Raw genomic sequence first — 18,549 nt, forward strand, 5'->3', positions numbered from 1 at the left:
ATGTGAAAGACATTTAAAAGTCAAAATCAACAGGACTTGATGGAGTGAATTGAGGGGGGTGGAGTGAAAGAGTCAAAGAGGAGTCTCAGGCTCCTTTCTGGCTTGTACAGCTGGATGGATGATGCTGCTGCTCACCAGGATGGACGTGCTTGAAAGAGCCAGGAGGTTCATGGTGCTGGGAGTTCATAAGCTCACTTTAGAGTTTACTGGCTCTGAGATGCACTTGGGATATCCAAAGAGATTCCAGAATAGGTTTTGACATGCAGATCTGGAGGAAGGGTCTAGGAAAGAGGCAATAATTTGGGAGTTACTGGGATGTAGATGGCAATTCTGAAAAAAGAATACAATATTCATGTTATAGTGGGCGTTACAATGTGATTTTTCTCAGTGTAAGAACAGAATGTATAATGATTAAATCATGGTTATGAGTCTACCCATCACCTCAACCACTTGTCAATACTTGTGTTAGAAAAATTTTAAAATCCTCTTTTTGAGTTACTCTGAGATATATAATATGTTAACTATATCCTCCTGACTGTATTTTATGACACTAGAAATGGTTCCTTTTATCTATCTGTAATTTTGTTTCCATCAATCAACATTGCCCCATTACCACTCAGATGGCAATTTAAAACACTGGTGTAGACAGGACCTAGGGGCTCAGTGTGAGGAGAGAGGAGGGCCTGGACTGGAGCTTTCAGAAGGCATTGAAACATTTCAAGTCCATGCAGAGAAAACATGGCAAGTGGGAGTGAGGGCATGTGATCAGACTCTTGGAGACAGGTAGGACAGTACAAAGAAGGGAGAGAAGCCCAAGAGGGTAAGAGGGAGTAACCAGCCAACCCCGTCCCTCTAGACAGCACCTGTAACTGCGTAGTTCACTGTTAAACAGAGAGCGTCTGTGCGTGTCTCCGAGCATCGCAGATCTGAGCATTTTAGAGAATGTTGAAATCTCTAAGTCATCTTATTACACAGTTACTGATCTTTGGCCCCATCCTCCAAACACCGGACCACTCACACTCTTTTCTTATTCCTCTATGCCTCTTTAAGACAATAAAAGAGAAAACGGAAAATACATTATATATATATATATATATATATATATATACATATATATACAAACACATACACACATATATAAAGCTAGAAATGGAAAATTATTTATGATAACATGCATGATTAAACCACTATACAGTATATTCTGAATGTGAAATCACATTTTTTATACTGTGATGATGCTTATGGAATGAATATAAAGTTAATTAATTAAAAAAATGTTTCAGGAAAAAAAAGAAATTAGGGCGAGTTCTTTTTTCTCTCTTCCCTTCTCTCATGTGTGTGTATAACCTCTTCTTCCCTCCTACCTGCAAACAAAAATAGTTTGTGAGGAAAAATGGAATGAATTTTAAGTATGATTTTTGTTGGGGAAAAAAAAAAAAAACCTTTAAAAATCCATGTATAAGTTTTTTATAATATGCATTTCCATGAACTTTTTGAAGACTCCTTCATTATTTTATTTTATTTTTTTTTTTTTTGAGAGGGTTTTGCTATAAGGCGCATGCACTTGCCAGAGAGACAGAAAGCGAGAAATCACCCCCCAGACGCTGATGATGTGTCCTGGGAAACATTGTTATAAGTGCTACAGGAAAATAGAGATTTATGGATTATTGATTATGCAACAAAAGGATGGGTAGAGTCAAAATTCAAGGTTTTGAGCTGAAAGACTGGCAAAATTATGCCTCCATTAGCAAAAATGAGGAAGTCAGGAAGAGAAAGGTTTTTTCCCTAAGTTATTTTATTCCTGATATAAAGCAGCATGTATGCACAGAGCAGAGAGAAGCACCCTCAATAGGATCTGGTTGCACCACAGCCCTGCCTTCCAGCCCTCTGACTCCTCAAGACCTTGGGCACAGGCATATGTTTCAGGTCAACCAGACCAGATATCCAAATGCTCGGTCAGCCATGTGGCTTCCAGCACTGCAGTTCAGTATGCTTCTGACCAGACCACAGTGTCTGGGCCAAGAACGGACTTTTTTTAATTACCAGAAGGCACATACACTTGCCAGAGACAGAGAGAGAGAGAGAAGAAGAAGAAGGGGAAAAAAGCAAAACAAAAACACACCTCAATGTAGTATAGACACACCGTAATCCTTTCTCTCTCATTTCTCCATCCAGTCAGGTTTCTGGGCACACATGCACACACAATGCACCTGGCATGTTTTTTTTCAAGCCTCCAGGACCAGGATTTGAACTGTGGTTGGCAATACAGGATTCTTCTTCTTTAATTATTAGGTTATGGAGCTAGCCCCCAAGAAAAGACTTGGATGATCGAGTTTAGACAAGTCAAAAGGAAAAGTATTTTCTTTCATTGTCAACAAATGATAAGACATGCTGTTTCATGCTTTGCTCATTTCCATTTATCAGTTTTCTATTTCTTCAACACTTATCTGACCATAACTGAACAATTTAGTGTCATGTATTAGGACAGACATTGGATTGGAATGAAAAACTAATTGTACTTTTTTCTGAATCCCCTGTTCATTCACATAGGTACTAAACATTTCTTGTATACCATGTACTGTATTAGATGGGGGTTTGCTACCACTCACAGAGTAATAGAGAAAACCAGTTATCAAACACACACAAAGAAACAGGTAAATTCACACGTACACAGTGCTTATTAAAAGCAGGGACAGTATGTGTGTGAGTATATAACATCTGGGGACCTGACCTGACATGAGAGTCAAGAAAGACTTTTTGAAGAAATAATATGTATATTAAGATCAGATAAAAGAAGTAGAAGTAGAGATGAAAGTCAGTTTTCCCAAAAGCTAGGACAACCTCTGTGAGGGCTGGTAATAGGCGTTAACAGGAACGTTTTGATAATCTGAAAGAAGGCAGCATGGGTGTCATGGAGAGGAGACAGAAAAGGAGCCTTGGATGGGGCCTGGTGAGATGGGCAGAGTCTGGATTATGCAAGGTTGTGTAGTCTCCCTTCAGATACTTATTCCAGCAGCAGTGAGAAGGTTTCAGGCAGATGCTTGTACCCAGAGTGTTGGTAAAGTAGAAAAGAAGTGGTCTGATGTGAAAGACATTTAAAAGTCAAAATCAACAGGACTTGATGGAGTGAATTGAGGGGGGTGGAGTGAAAGAGTCAAAGAGGAGTCTCAGGCTCCTTTCTGGCTTGTACAGCTGGATGGATGATGCTGCTGCTCACCAGGATGGACGTGCTTGAAAGAGCCAGGAGGTTCATGGTGCTGGGAGTTCATAAGCTCACTTTAGAGTTTACTGGCTCTGAGATGCACTTGGGATATCCAAAGAGATTCCAGAATAGGTTTTGACATGCAGATCTGGAGGAAGGGTCTAGGAAAGAGGCAATAATTTGGGAGTTACTGGGATGTAGATGGCAATTCTGAAAAAAGAATACAATATTCATGTTATAGTGGGCGTTACAATGTGATTTTTCTCAGTGTAAGAACAGAATGTATAATGATTAAATCATGGTTATGAGTCTACCCATCACCTCAACCACTTGTCAATACTTGTGTTAGAAAAATTTTAAAATCCTCTTTTTGAGTTACTCTGAGATATATAATATGTTAACTATATCCTCCTGACTGTATTTTATGACACTAGAAATGGTTCCTTTTATCTATCTGTAATTTTGTTTCCATCAATCAACATTGCCCCATTACCACTCAGATGGCAATTTAAAACACTGGTGTAGACAGGACCTAGGGGCTCAGTGTGAGGAGAGAGGAGGGCCTGGACTGGAGCTTTCAGAAGGCATTGAAACATTTCAAGTCCATGCAGAGAAAACATGGCAAGTGGGAGTGAGGGCATGTGATCAGACTCTTGGAGACAGGTAGGACAGTACAAAGAAGGGAGAGAAGCCCAAGAGGGTAAGAGGGAGTAACCAGCCAACCCCGTCCCTCTAGACAGCACCTGTAACTGCGTAGTTCACTGTTAAACAGAGAGCGTCTGTGCGTGTCTCCGAGCATCGCAGATCTGAGCATTTTAGAGAATGTTGAAATCTCTAAGTCATCTTATTACACAGTTACTGATCTTTGGCCCCATCCTCCAAACACCAGGACCACTCACACTCTTTTCTTATTCCTCTATGCCTCTTTAAGACAATAAAAGAGAAAACGGAAAATACATTATATATATATATATATATATATATACATATATATACAAACACATACACACATATATAAATGTCTGTAATATACATATATGTATGTATATGTCTTTAAGTTTGAAGGTGAAACTGCTCCCAATTCCCTTTGCGTGACCGAGTGGAAAGTAACTGCAGAATCTGGCATGTCTCTCGCTGGTTTTTCTGTCTCCCCTTTCCCCTGTAAACCTGGAACTCCTCAGGAACTACTTTGGGACCTGTGGCCCTGGGCACCGCAGTTCCAGAAATAACCCTGCTGGGCAATCAGCTGCCTGTGAGTAAATGGCCAGCGATGAGGTGGAAGAAGCTCCTGGTGTTCAGGGAATGCCTCGCTGGTACTTTCCCCCCATCCTGCTGTAATTAGGGGCACATCAAGAGTTCCCCACCTTTGACTTCCAGATATTCAGGAAGACAGACGGAAGGTCAGATGAGAGTGGACCCCCTCCCTGCAGGACAAAGCTCTCCAGGTGCCTGGCACAGGGACTGTCCCTTCCCTCCCCTTCCCTGCTGGTGAGAGTAGCAGAAGCACCAAATCCTCGCTTTTCCTCTAGGTCAGACACCAGGCTTGTGGCAACAGTTCCAACCACAAGCTGACTACTAGATACAAATGAGTCATTCCGGCCTTCTGCTTTCCTTTCAAGAGTCAGCTGTCATGTGCCGCCAGCCGGCCCGTGACTCACTCAAGCTCCTTGGCCCCAGGGAAGTAAGCACTCTGAAGATTCCTGACTTCCAGGCTCCTCCTAAGCCAAGAGAGTCACGTTGCTCTTAGGATGATGCACTGAGGCATCCTGGCTAATTCCCACTTGCTGTCCTGCCAGCAAACGCTCCATTGTTCCTGAGCTTAGAACTGAGAGAAGACAGCTTGTGTTGCTTTGATTGTACACGACGAAGCTCAAGCCAGTTAGGGCACGCAGAACGTTGAAGAGCTAATGAGCGTTTCCCTTTGGTTTAGAGAAGGTGAAATCTGTGTACACCCAGGGTATTTCTAACTCCACATCTTGATTGTGAGGGAATGCAGAGACGTCCAGAAACTTCAGGAAGTGATCCCAAGCCTCTTACACTGTAAATGCAGTCATAGCCCAAAGACGCTCCAAAAAGACGCTGACCTTGTGTTCAGTTTCTTCTTTCTTCCCAGCCTTATCGCATACTCAAACATTTATTCATTTTCAATGAGGACTTCGTATGAGGAGGAAGTTTGGTAGCCATGTTTCCATAATCTCATTTTCTGGGCTCCTCCTCGTCAGTGTCCTGTGTGCTCCAGAATCAGGTCAGCCGTCATGAGCTTTTGCCAAATGTTCATACTGTTGAGGCTACAGACAGATGAATCAGCCATTGCCTCACTGAATTAAGCTCAACTGTGCCATTTGGAATTATCGCTATTACAGAATTATTCCCTGCTCCTTCTCCTGTCAGTATTTCCTGGTGGATATTCATCAGTCACAGACAAGGACAGAGCTGTTTTATGTGCGTGGAGAAGCTAAGAAACCCTATGTTAGGTTATTTTATATAGATGAAAAGTAATTGTATAGACATTTGAATTCTGACCTAAATGGTGACCTTTACATTGTTAGCAACCACTTTATTGAAAAATTTAATATAAGGAGACTTCAAAAATAGAAATAAAATACAAGTTAGTTTTGGTGCAAAAATTTTTATGAAATCTATGCAGGTTTTTTTTATAATACGCATCTCCACGAACTTTTTGAAGACCCCTTATGATCATATTCTATAAGAGAGTCTACTACATGTACTTGTTGTAAGGTAGTTCCATGTAGTCTCAATGAAGTTACAGACTATTTTTTATATTCACTTGTGCGTGTGTGTATGCACATGTGCATGTGCATGTGTGTGGGGTGTTTTTAAAAAGGGTCTCTCTGTCTTATGATCTCCCACCCCAGTTTCCTGCATACCCAGGGCCACAGTTGTGGGCTACCAGGCTTTGAGTCAGGGTCTCACAGTGTTCCCCACACTGAGCACAAGCTTCTGACTCCCCTGCTTCAGCCTCCTAAGAAACCAGTGCTACCACTGCCCAGCTTTTTAGGATGAACTGAGAATCAAACCCAGGCCTGCCATGTGGCCTCAGCCTGCTCCAGCTACCAAAGTGTGACCGCAGCTGGGTCAGAATATGTATTCTTAAAATGAGAATGTCACACCTGGATGACCTAGAGTTTGAAGGTGAAAGTAAACATTTAAAGTTGTGGTTAAGGATCTGCTTAATGAACGTCAGATTTATAACAAATCCAAATGGGTCCCTTTAATCAATGAAGATCTAAAACAAGACACCAGCTTTTACCATGAAGACTAGCAGCCTGGCTGCCTCAGGTCTCACTAAGGTAGGTTAGAAGTAACTTTTTGTGACCCCTCTCTTTCCAGTGATTTTAAAGGAGTATCATAACATTCTCAAAACGAAAGCCAATAAAATTTATTTTACAAAATATTTCATACAGTAATTTCATAAGAGAACAGCATTCTGAAATTAAAAAAAATACCCATGATTAATGTCAATTGATCAAATGCACGAATTCATTGAGCATCTATTTTATAAAATACATTGAACAATGTTTTGTAAGTGATAAAAAGAAATAGCGTGTTCTTTTCCCACAGGAAATTTTAATTTAAATAGGAAGACGGGTTACACAGTGTACAACTTTGAACAAGTAGTAGGTAATTTAACTACATTAAGTGTCAAGGATAGTGGTGAGTATAATAAGTGAATGATACAGGCACCACAGGCTTTCAAAAAGAGAAAGAACATTTGAGGCAGGTGTAACTAGAAAAGATATACTGAATTGGTTTGAACCAAACCAGTGATGAATGATGAACAAGTTGTGAGGTAGCTTAGAAACAAGTCATGACTGTCGTTGAGTTTGACAGCTGTACCAGAGGCTGCCTTACTAATTTGTACGTCACTTTTCCAATCCACAGTCTGTTCAAGGCCACTGACGTAAATATGGCCAGTCATCATGTTGGTGTCCTCTTGTAGGGTTTTTGCACTGAACAATAGGAAGATGCATATAATTATTTAAAGTTGAATGTCTTAGTCTAAGATAACATCTTTACTCTGAAGATAGACATGTTCCTAGCTTAATAATTTTAAAGATCTTTTTAAAAAATTTAATAACATATTTGTTAATGGCAAAGAGAAAAATGTTCACAAATATAATCAAATTTATAAAGGTAGCAAAAAACTAATCTTAAAAAAGCCTAACCTCGAACTTCCGAGTAACTGTTGTTACCTAACAAACGGAGTGTCTCAGTGCTTCCTAAACTTGACATGCCTAAGACTCACTCTAGAGTCCTATTAAAATGCAAATTCTGGGCCAGCAGAGGTGGCACAGAGGTAACACAACTCCACAGTGCAGAAGCCATGTGGGAAGGTTTTGAGTTCAAATCCCCCTGTACATGCTGGACACCAGAGCAAGAGCACCTGTGATCCTGACTGGCTGAAGCTGGGGAATGAATTGCAGCATGAAGACCCTGTTGGTGGTCTCTTTCTCTCTCTCTCTCTCTCTCTCTCTCTCATATAAAAGAAGGAAAGAAAGAGAGAGAGAGGAAGGAAGAATGGAAGGAAGGGAAGAAGGAAAAAAGAGAAAAGAAAAAGAAAGGAAGAAAGAAGCTTTTTTTAAAATGCAGATTCTGAATCTGCAGGTCTGAAGCGAGACCTGAGAATCCGTGTTTCGAACAGGTCCCAGAGGAGGTAGGGGCTGATGGTCTGTGTGCTTTGAGCAGCAGGATTGTAGAGTCATCATGCTTGCCTCTGTTAGGGCTTTATCTTAAATGGTAATACCTGCTTAAGAAAAACAGCTCTATTACTAGCGAAATATTTCATATGGCTTTGGCACTTCGTGCTCACCCAACTCCCTGTCTTTTCCTTTAGCACGAAAACAAGAGATTATCAAAGTCACAGAACAACTGATAGAAGCTATCAACAATGGGGACTTTGAAGCTTACACGTGAGTAGAGGCACATGCCCTTGCTCTTATGCCTGTGGCAAGTGCGTTTTCTGTACGACGGCATTCTTCAGTGTATGTGAGTCTGTATAAGGAGCCCCAGGTTCATGTGTCCACAGTAGCTTTAGTTCAAGATACAGGAGACCAAGTGCCCCCCAGGAGAGAAATAAATACATTTGAGATTTCAGAGAGCAGAGACCTGGCTTCCACTCTGAGGTTTGGGAACTTCTTTGTAATGTGACATGTGTAACCACCCACAATCCATGTGCGAGAAGGACATTCCAGGGCGACAACCCGCACGAGAAAAGACAAAGAGAAAAACAGAAGCAGGAAAGCGCCTTAAAGTGCATCTGGGTTAAGAACTGCTCCCCTCACTGTGTTCTGGAGAAGTGCAGGGACAGGGAAGGGGCTGAGGAGGCCTCACGCAGCCTTCTCCCTCTTCAGCGTGTGCAGTTCAGCTTTGTCTGCATCTCTTGTCTGTGCTCATCTAATAAGGAAAATTTTATTTGAAGAAAGTGTTCTAATGCTTAATTTAAAGTGTATAAACTATTGGATTTGGGGACATGTGAAGAAAATTACTTTGGGACCAGCAGTTGGCATAATGGCTATGTCGTTGTACTCCCATATAGTAGACTGTCGTTCAAGTTCTGGACCTGGTGTCTTAAAACTCAGGCTGGGCGCGTGTGCGTGCGTGCCCAAGATCCTGAGAGGAGAATGGAGGAGAAGGGATTGCAGCATAGTTATCCCCCCTGGGGGGGGGTGATTTCTTGCTTTCTGTCTCTCTGTATCTTTCTGTCTGGCTGGCAAGTGCACACACCCTATGGCAAAAACCTCTCCAAAAAAAAAAAAAAAAGAAAATTACTTTGCTCAAGTACAGATGAAGTACTCAGACCAGCTGCAGTGGCACATTGTAATGACCCCACTGTGCTGCTGAGGCCACTGGAAGGTTCTGAATTCAAGTCCTGAGGTCTCCCTGTACATGCCAGACATGCACATGTGCTCGTGACCCTGTCTAACTGAGGCTAGGGTTAAAAAACAGCACGAAGGCCCTACTAAGAATGTTCCTCCTTCTGTCCCCGCTCCCACCCGACCACTGCCATTTCTATGAAAGGGAGAGGGAAACAAACAAACAAACAAACAAAGGAAAATAGTTTTTTTGTTAAAAAAAAAAAAAGCATTTTTATTGTCTGAACCATCAGTTCTCTATTAAACAATTGTTTATAGTTTTGTGCCATAGAACCTGCTTGCATTTGTTTGTCTGTCTGTTTGTTTATTTATTTATTTGCTGTAGTTGCCTTATTAGGTCCATATGAGTCTCCAAAGAATATGAATATTCTTTAAAAAGAATCTTCTATTGCAATAACATTTCTCTGTTAAATGGTAATAAGGTATGTTTTGCTGTTATTGTTCTTCATTCAGAATCAGGGAGCAATTGTAGCCAGGTGAAAGTGGGATATTTCCTATCTGCTCAGATAGTTTAAAGTAGGGTATTTTAAATAATGCAGTACCTTAGGATCACATCAGCTCACTAATTCCTTTGCCTAAGGAAACCTGTAATCTGATCTGATTTTGTACTTTCGAGCCCAAGGATAGTCCAGCAGAATTTCCATTTGGAAACAGTTTGGGTAGTGGAATGTATTGGTGTAGCTGTCGCCCGGTCCCCAGCACCCTCTTTGGACCATACACATCCGCATGTCAGATGGTAGTTTTTGAATCTTTTATAATCCAAATAATGCAAGGGGAAAGGTAGATAGATGACAGGTAGATGGATAGACAGACAGAAAACAAAAAGGAAAAAATAGCAAATTAACAGGATTTCAAATATATTGTCTCTTTGGGTAGCTGGATAAAAAGATCAATCATGATGAATGATTCCCAGATGATCTTAGAGCTCATGTAAGACAGTAAGAAATGTTGGTTGACTGATATTGACAACCAAAGCTCATGTTTATAGAGGAAATAATAGCCCTAGCAGAATGCATTTCCGTTACCATGGAAACACTGTTCTCTCTTTTTTACTCCTAAGAAAGCGATTATGTACATTTGAATTTAAGCTTAAAAATACCTGCCCAACAGGCAGTCTGAGTCGAAGTTTATAATCCCTACCCACCCTACCTTTAAAGCTTTCTTTACCACAAAGAATTGCCACTGTGATTGTCTACTTTAAAAGTATTCTTTAGAAAACACCAGTTGAGCAGCACTATTCTTTGAAAAACTGTGATGAGTTAGACTTTGAAATTTGTTTCACTGAACAGTTAAGGAATTTTGCCTCCTAAATGTGGGATTCTGTATGAAATTAGATGTGGCCGCATCTACTGAATTGCCCTTTGGGGCAAATTAGTAGATAGTAATTAACCCTTCAGCTAATACTCCTTTTCTACCTTGTGAACTCCCACTAATTCTTCACATCCTGGTCTTATCACCTTCTGTGAGAAGCCCAATTCCCATGGGCAAAGGACACATTTCCCCCTGTTTCAGTGGGATGGACAGACACGGCCCAGTGACCCAGTGCTCTCTGTATCAGAAAACTAGCCAACCCTCCACAGGCATGATCTGAACTTCCACAAGGCCATCTCCTCTGCCCACTGCCCCCTCCTGCCCTCACCTCCACATACTGAAAACACTTACTCATTCTAAAATCTCTTCACTTTTCCCTGTCTGCTGTTTATAAGTAATCATGGTTTGAATATTTTGCATTTCCTTTCCTAGTATTAATTCTTCTGTGTTGTAATTGCTGATGTCAAAGAATACCTGCTACACCATTGGTGTTTAACAATTCTTTATCGAATAAATAAGTTTCTCCAAAGACAGCTCATTGACTTTCTCTGAATATCTCAATTGTATGCCCTTCTGTTGAATCATATTTTTAAGATGAAAGAGAAAGCTGTGTTCATTTGAACCTCTTATTAACTTAATGTTTAAGGTAAAAATAAACTTTAATCACTACAAACTTAATTCTTATAGACACTGCCAAGAAGTGTAGGATATGATACCTTCCTTTGAATAAAGTATAATATAGATGTTTAACATGAATGTAGAATGTGTAGTCCATTGAAAATTATTCCACAGGTATTTAATTTCAGAACCAAAGATGGCTCTTTTCCGTAAGTTAATTCATTTTCTGAGCGAGAGAGAGAGAACAGGCACGCTGAGCAGAGTCTCATTATGCCACACACACCATTTCCCCTCCGCCCTGCCTTCCAGTCAGCCACGACCATAGTGCAGTGTGCTCAGTGTGCTTCAGGTCAGCTCGGGGTCTGAACCATGTACCGCTATGTGGCTCCAGCACTGCAGAGCGGCACCTTACCGCCTGCACCTCCAAGGCTGGGCTCCAAAGGTGGTTTGATAGGACTTGGTGAGTGTCTTGAATTGAACTAGAGAACTTGGGGAACATTTTAAAAATAATAAGCTGAAGTCTTGATTAGAAGAACCTAGAAAAATGGGAAAATCTACCCTGGAAATAAAAAGTAAACATTTTTCAAAGGTGTCTCCTAAATTATTGTAGATTGTCATCTGCTTGAACCCATTAAATAGGTTTGTTCCTATCAGAATTCTCTGCAAAAAAATGCATTTTTTGGAGTCCACTTCTGAACCTACTTCTCAATACAAGGTCTCTGATAGAAACTTTATATTTTAGTGTGTTTTAAGAGACTCTTTCCTCCACTGACTGATAAATGAGAAAATTTGCACATGAAACAGCACAATATTTTAATGTAATTATTTATTGGTTATTTTCATTATTTTTGTTCCCACAGAAAAATCTGTGACCCAGGTCTTACTGCTTTTGAACCAGAAGCTTTGGGTAATTTAGTGGAAGGGATGGACTTTAACCGGTTCTACTTTGAAAATGGTACATTTATTCTCAATTTAGTTACATGCCTTTTCCAACTTCTTTTGGATTTTCTCAAATTTGCAGATTTTTTGGCTCCTGTCTAAAATGAGAATTTTTGCCTTTGACTAGCACTTTACACCATAAAATTTTTTTGCATTTGCAATTGAAAAAAAAATGATAAATTTAAAAGTGTTGGCGTGTTTTGAAAAATATCTGACATTGTAAAAAAGTAATGTTGATAGAATCATACCATCTAAGTCCCATGAATGTTTAATAGTATTATAATCTACAAAATGAGTTCCCAGAATATTTGTCATTTAAAATTTTCTTAAAACCATTTATATATATATATATTAAAAAATTAGAGAAACTGTGGCATACCAGAATATTCAACATAGAAGTGTACTTAGTGTACAGAGAAAATCCAAGTGTACTTTCAAGTATATTTATTGCTTATTTTCAAAGTAAAATGTAAACAAAGATAAGTAATTAGATGAATATTTCTACACAAATGGCAAGAATTTTAGCATTCTCAGAGGTAAAACCACATTTCAGAGGAGGTGACAAAAGAAACTGCCCCTGCTTCCAGTTCATCAAGAAAAATGTAAACCAGGACTTTCCTTTTTCCTTCTCCTTTCCTTACACCCAACTGCATTAGACACTGTGCTGTCTGTGAGAGACATACAGTGAATCCGCTCCTCCCACAGCCTCTCTTCCCACAGTGAGATCTTGTTGAAGTAAAGAGGTGCTGTAGTAATGACTAGGATAAACCACTCAAAGAATTTTTTGCTCCAAAATAAAAAATAATTCCATGAACTTCTCTAGTCCTCTCATATTTCCCTATCCTATACACTCCAGCAATAAAAAGGAACACACCACCAGATACTCTGCCAATGTCCAGCAGTTCATTCCTTGATGAGACAGGAACTTCTTGGTGCACCTGGGCCAGGCCTTCTCTTCCTCTATTTGCATCATGGCTCCCATTTCTAATCACTTTCCATCATAAGTAAATACTTCTCTCCAGTTTTTCACACCAATCAGTCAAAATTTCCAGAATACCATATAAATTGGCCTTAAGAGAATCAGGGGAAATAAAGACCATCCAACTTTTGTGCTTTCTCTTTTCCTTTATATTCTGTACAATACTCTGCACTTAGTGCAAATAGTCGATTAATTAGTTTATGAGTGAAGAGATGATGTTCTAACCATTGTTTCCAACCAAAGTTAATACTTGATTTGGTTTACTTTATACAGAAACTAAAATTTTGCTTTTCATGTTGTTGTCTTTCAGCTTTGTCCAAAAGCAATAAACCAATCCACACCATTATCCTGAACCCTCACGTGCACCTGGTAGGGGATGACGCTGCTTGCATAGCATACATTAGGCTCACACAGTACATGGATGGCAGCGGGATGCCAAAGACAATGCAGTCGGAAGAGACCCGTGTGTGGCACCGCCGGGATGGAAAGTGGCAGAACGTTCATTTTCATCGCTCCGGGTCACCAACAGTACCCATCAAGTAAATATTTCCAGGCTGTCAGCTTCTTTGTTAATATGCCCATGGTCAGCCCCTTCTACTTATCCCACTGTTAATAGCATGGCATATGTCGTTTAATGATAACGGTTGGTTACATTGGTGGAAATAAATGCCTTTATGGAAAAGTTAACATTTCCTGGAAGGATCGATCAGACCAGCCATTTGTGGTTGAGATTTGCCATAGGACAGTACACAAAAGTTTTAGGTAGGAACTAGAGACTAGTCTGACTCTCATAGGGTTAGGTCAGAGGAGAGTCACATAACGAGACAAGACAACGGGACTTCATTTTCACAGTTGACAGAATAAGGAGCTGTGAGAAGAAAGCACAGAAAGAAGTTTCTAAAACAGCCAAGACACGGTCAGGAGCTGTGTTTCATGATTATCCCTACGGCCCAGTTACAGATATTAGAGAAAACAATGTAAATGACAGCATTTAAAAGGCAAATGTCAGATATGGCAGTGTCTCTCACCTCATCCTTCTACCTCAGCTGTCGAGTTTGCTCTTTCCGCCAATAACCGGCAGACATTTATTGCCCATCTCCTAGGTGCTTAGCCTGTGCCAGATAGTTTGGAAAGCAACTATCCTGGTAACAAAGAAGAAGCGATGAAGTGGGGAAGGGAATGAATGAGCCATGTAGCAAACTGTTCAAAGGGTTCGGGCACTGGCTTTGTCTGTAAGATGAACTTTGATTGGGGTAAAGTCCTAAATGATGAGTGGGCTTGGGAGACACAGAAAGAAAGGAAGAACTGAAGGAAGATAGTCCGAGCTATAGGAGCATCATGAAGCAAAGTACAACATCCAGACTTTAGCTTAAGATAGAACGCAAGTGTGAGGAAGGCTGGCTCCAACTGGACTGAAGGGGAGTAATGGGAAATGGATTGCATCACATGGGTGATAAGGGAGGTTGAAAGGAAAGCTAGAAGGGACACTTAGGCTCAGTTAGTAGAAGTTTGGCCTACTTCTGACCGCTTTCCAAATGCACTAGCCAGAATTAGCTGTTAAGATCTGGGGCCATAGAATGGGAAGTCAACTTTCTAATATAAACAGCCATTCAACTCATTCCAGAGACTCCGCCATGATTTCTTAGTTTAACAACTAAGTACCACAGTGGTTTCCAAAGACCCTCTCTACAGCCTTAATAACTAGAGATAACTGTTGGGTTTGTAAAACGTGGGTCGACAAGGACCAAAACAAAACTAAAGACAGATAGGTCAAAAACCATCTAGAAAACAATAGCTCTGTAATGAAGAAAAAGCTACAAAAGGCATCCGAAGATAATGAAGTCACCACTTTTTGTGTTTGTGTTTTCTTTCCCCCAAAGAGGTATAGCACAGCTGGCCAGCTAATTCAGGAGAGGTGATACTCAGACCACACTAGAGGGCTAGGGTTCGGTGTGATTTCCTGGAGTGTTTATGGGATAGAGCCTATTTAAGAAAACTTCATTTTATGCCAGATGGCTTAAGTGGGGCTTCTCTTAATAGGCCACCCTGTATTCCAAATGGGAAAGAAAACTTCTCAGGAGGCACCTCTTTGTGGCAAAACATCTAAGGCCTGAAAACCATTCACAAATGGGTCTTGTAAGTAACATCCTGCTCCGAAGTACTTCAGGGTTGGAGCGAATGTCTGAAAAGCTGCATGGCTGTTTTCCTTCCCTTGAGGATGATGTCTCTTGAGTTGCACTCACACAAGGTCTTCGAAAATGCGTAATAGTTTTGCACGAGCTCTTGAGCCTGATCTTAGCCCTATTTTGTAGCCTATATAGCCCTCCTTTTAAAGGCAGTTAAAGTGGAGAAGAAACTTTTCTCAGCATAGAGATTGTGTCATTGCACAATTGTGGAGTTCCCGCATCAAAAGTTAATTATACCTGGGTCAATTCAGGTGACTCTCAGTTATCCAGCTCTAATTCATACGAAGCTTTAGGATCCTTTGCTCTCTGACTGCTTTTCAAGAGGTTGCAATTCCTGCCAGCTCAGCTAGCTCAGGTTAATATGTAAATCCATTTGCCGAGCCTGACTGCATATACAGTGGTACTTGATCTGAGGAGAGGCGGCTGGAGGAAGTGAAACCGAGCTTCAAAACTCACCAAATGGGTAATTCCAGAGGATAATTGAGAGTTGACTGTAACTAAATCCATGCCTGTGTTGTCTTTTGCAAAGCTTTGTTTCTTAAATTGGGATTAGAAGGCTTCAGATACGTGTTGGTGCTACTGTGACTATTGTCCCCATTCAAAGCACTGAACCTAATCAGAGCTATAACAAGATAGTGTTCCCAGCTGCTGCTTTGAAGAAAGTAGACCTCCAATTAAATAAGAATGATCATTTTTTTCCCAACTTTAGAGGCTATCTTCCTTGTTAAATTGACTTCTAGGTTTGATTTCCCAAGGAGTCTAAGAATAATGACAAAAGCTAAGGAGGGACTTGAACTTGAGTCTATTCCAACCAAATAAGAATACTTATTAATTTTTCTAGTCGATAGAAATGCTTAAAATGTATGTTTAGATTTAATAATGTGATTGAAGCTTACTTTTTTAGCTTAGCTTTGTGTGAACAAATAGATCATTAATACCAGTTTTCTGTGTGATACTGTCTTTAACACAGTGTATTTTATGTTGTAATAATCACCAGCAAAGATCTCCTATCCGTAGTGTTTTCAATATATCCTTTAGCTAAGTTGTCAACTTGTAGCCTAGCCACATCTATGGCAAAGCAATTTGATGACATTTTTTGTAAAACAGTGTAATTTTATTTCTTCCTCCCCCTTTCTCCTTTCAGCTAAATATCAACAGTGCCACTTCCGCATTCTCTGTTCTCAAGGCACCTGGATGGTAACCCTGAGCCGTCCTCCCCTCCTCTTCATGCATGTTTCTGAGTGCATGAAGTTGTGAAGGTCCTACACGTAATGCATATGTGATGCACCATCTTATCATATATTCCTTCCTACACATTGTTTACACTTCGACTACGGGATGTTCCATGAGAACTTAAATTACTCTCGGCAAACAACAGGGGGAGGGCAGACAAAAAAATTCCACAATTTTCCAAGTACAACCTACTCATCAAATTTCTCAGTTTATGCCAAGGTTTAACAGATTAAAAATTATTGTTCTCTGAATGACAGTTTGTAAGAAAAATGTAAATTTTTAAAAACTCTTTGCTGTTAGTCTGTTTTGGCTTGTTTATTTTCTTTTTTAAAAAATGGCAAAAAAAAAATACCTTCAGTTTTGTGATGATCCAGGTTGAAATGGATGATGTTTCACTGGATTTTACAAGTGGGTGAATATGTGGGCAAAATCATATATGAATGTAAAAGGAAGAACCAATTGGTTTACTACCATCTAAAGCCATATTGTTTTGGGTCAAATTGTGTAAACTGGAAGAATTCACATCATTTATGAGTTTGATCACTTTAGGATATATATACTCACTGTTCTGGTATATTTGCTAACTTGATTTTTTTTCTTTCTCAAATCTGTGCTGTTTTCTTCATTTAATCCCATTTCCCTTTTCCTTTTGTTTGCATCCTTTTTAATCTTTCTTTTTTACTATTCTTTATTTTGATTTTCGGGGTGCTGGTATGTATTAAAAAAGATTAAAGTAAAATGTGCGTAATGAAGGTAGAGTAAAGCTAGAGGCCTTCGGAGTGTAATTAAACTAATGCTTTTGACCATCTTCAGGGCCCACAACTATGTGGTTAAGATTTTAAAGGTTTTTAATCTGCTTAGGCTCTGGTAAGGACGTAGGTGCCCTGTGTGGAAGGTTCTCAAATTGTTCAAACTCAAGATAAAAGCGAGTTCCTACTCCAAGCTGCAATGTGTCTGGCCGACTGAGGCCGTTGCAGGAGAATACCGAGTTGATAGCAGATCAGAGTTTTGTGCAAATGCACTTACTTCTGCCTTGTGGAATGTTAAGGCCCCTCCAGCAACAACCCTCACTGGTTTTCTAAAGTTAGAGAGGCTAACGAGTGTTTTCCATCCTCACCGTGTTTTGAACTTGGTCTTTGTGACTTGTGCTGTTTTAGCTTCTCTTTTGAGTCAAGTATCATGATCTTCCTCCAAGGAGTTAGGATTTTCCATTATAAAACAAAAGGAAAAGGGAAATGTCCACGTTTTCTTCATGCTTTTCGTTTGTCCTTTGTTGATCCAGTTCCCGTGAGGCTTTTTCTCCACTCAGAAACGCTCTCTAGCGCATGGACTCTCCCTCAGCATCATGTTCGCGTGCAATTCACAGTCTTCTTCAGAAGCCTATTTTTAAAGCAGAAGCAAAAACCAAAATCGAAACAACGAAAAACAATCCTCCCTCTTTTCTCTCATGTCACCTTTCTGTGTCGTTACTAATCACCTTAGATATCGTTGCTAGTGGATGTTTGGTAGATGGGTTGAAGCTTTTCTGATAATTATTACACGATTTAAAACAATATATATTTAAAATAAATATATACAGTCAATGTATTGAGCCATGTTAACCTGCCAATGAGATCTGTGAAAAAGTAATGGCCTCATTTTTCCCTTTTTAATTTCTTTTACCTTTTTGTGAAGCAGCTATACGTGGCATACATGTATTTAAAAAAAAAATTAGGTGTTAGAGTGGTTTTTTTTTTACACTTTTAACTTAGCATGTGGTGTTGAAGTATTCCTGTAGATCCAGTTTGTCTTCCCACTCCGATGTGAGGAAACCGTGGTCCGTTCTCTCCACCACACCGGAATTACACATTTATTATCTCCTATCGTTTTGAAACACTGCAGTTTACCATGGGACACTGTATATATTTCTTGCCATAATGGTAAATGACTGATTGATATATGTAAGAGTTAATAAATTTGTGATTTCTGCTGACCATGCGTCCGTCGTTGTTTCTTAAGAGGGGCTCTGTCCGCCCATGTGTGCTCCGGCCGCGCCCAGCGCCGTGAGTCCTGCCTGTCTCCCTCAGCGCAGCACTTGGTGCACTTGGTGCTGGCCGTAAGTTCGTTGTTCTCCGAGCAGAAAATGATCGTTTCTCCTGGGAAAATTTTGCTGAGGACAAAGTAGTTAACAAGGACAAGCCCTGGGGC

General features: G+C 40.2%; 1 protein-coding gene across 14 annotated transcripts in view; it reads left to right on the top strand.

Moving 5' to 3' along the window:
• Positions 1-18,334, top strand: part of CAMK2D (calcium/calmodulin dependent protein kinase II delta) — a 318,884-nt gene extending 300,550 nt beyond the window's left edge. For 10 of the 14 annotated variants that reach the window (XM_006162795.3, XM_006162799.3, XM_006162803.3 and 7 more), the window contains 5 exons: positions 8,058-8,133; positions 11,886-11,980; positions 13,254-13,482; positions 14,984-15,079; positions 16,274-18,334. In XM_006162795.3, the coding sequence (XP_006162857.1) occupies positions 8,058-8,133; positions 11,886-11,980; positions 13,254-13,482; positions 14,984-15,050 (467 nt within the window). In that variant the 3' untranslated portion in view covers positions 15,051-15,079; positions 16,274-18,334. Of the gene's footprint in view, positions 1-8,057; positions 8,134-11,885; positions 11,981-13,253; positions 13,487-14,983; positions 15,080-16,273 lie in introns of those variants that run through there. The other 4 variants (XM_027766080.1, XM_027766081.1, XM_006162805.3 and 1 more) reach the window with 2 other exon arrangements.
• The last annotated feature ends 215 nt before the right edge of the window (positions 18,335-18,549 follow it).

The sequence above is a fragment of the Tupaia chinensis genome, unplaced genomic scaffold, assembly GCF_000334495.1.
Source record: "Tupaia chinensis unplaced genomic scaffold, TupChi_1.0 Scaffold140548_1, whole genome shotgun sequence".
Taxonomy (NCBI): Eukaryota; Metazoa; Chordata; class Mammalia; order Scandentia; family Tupaiidae; genus Tupaia; species Tupaia belangeri.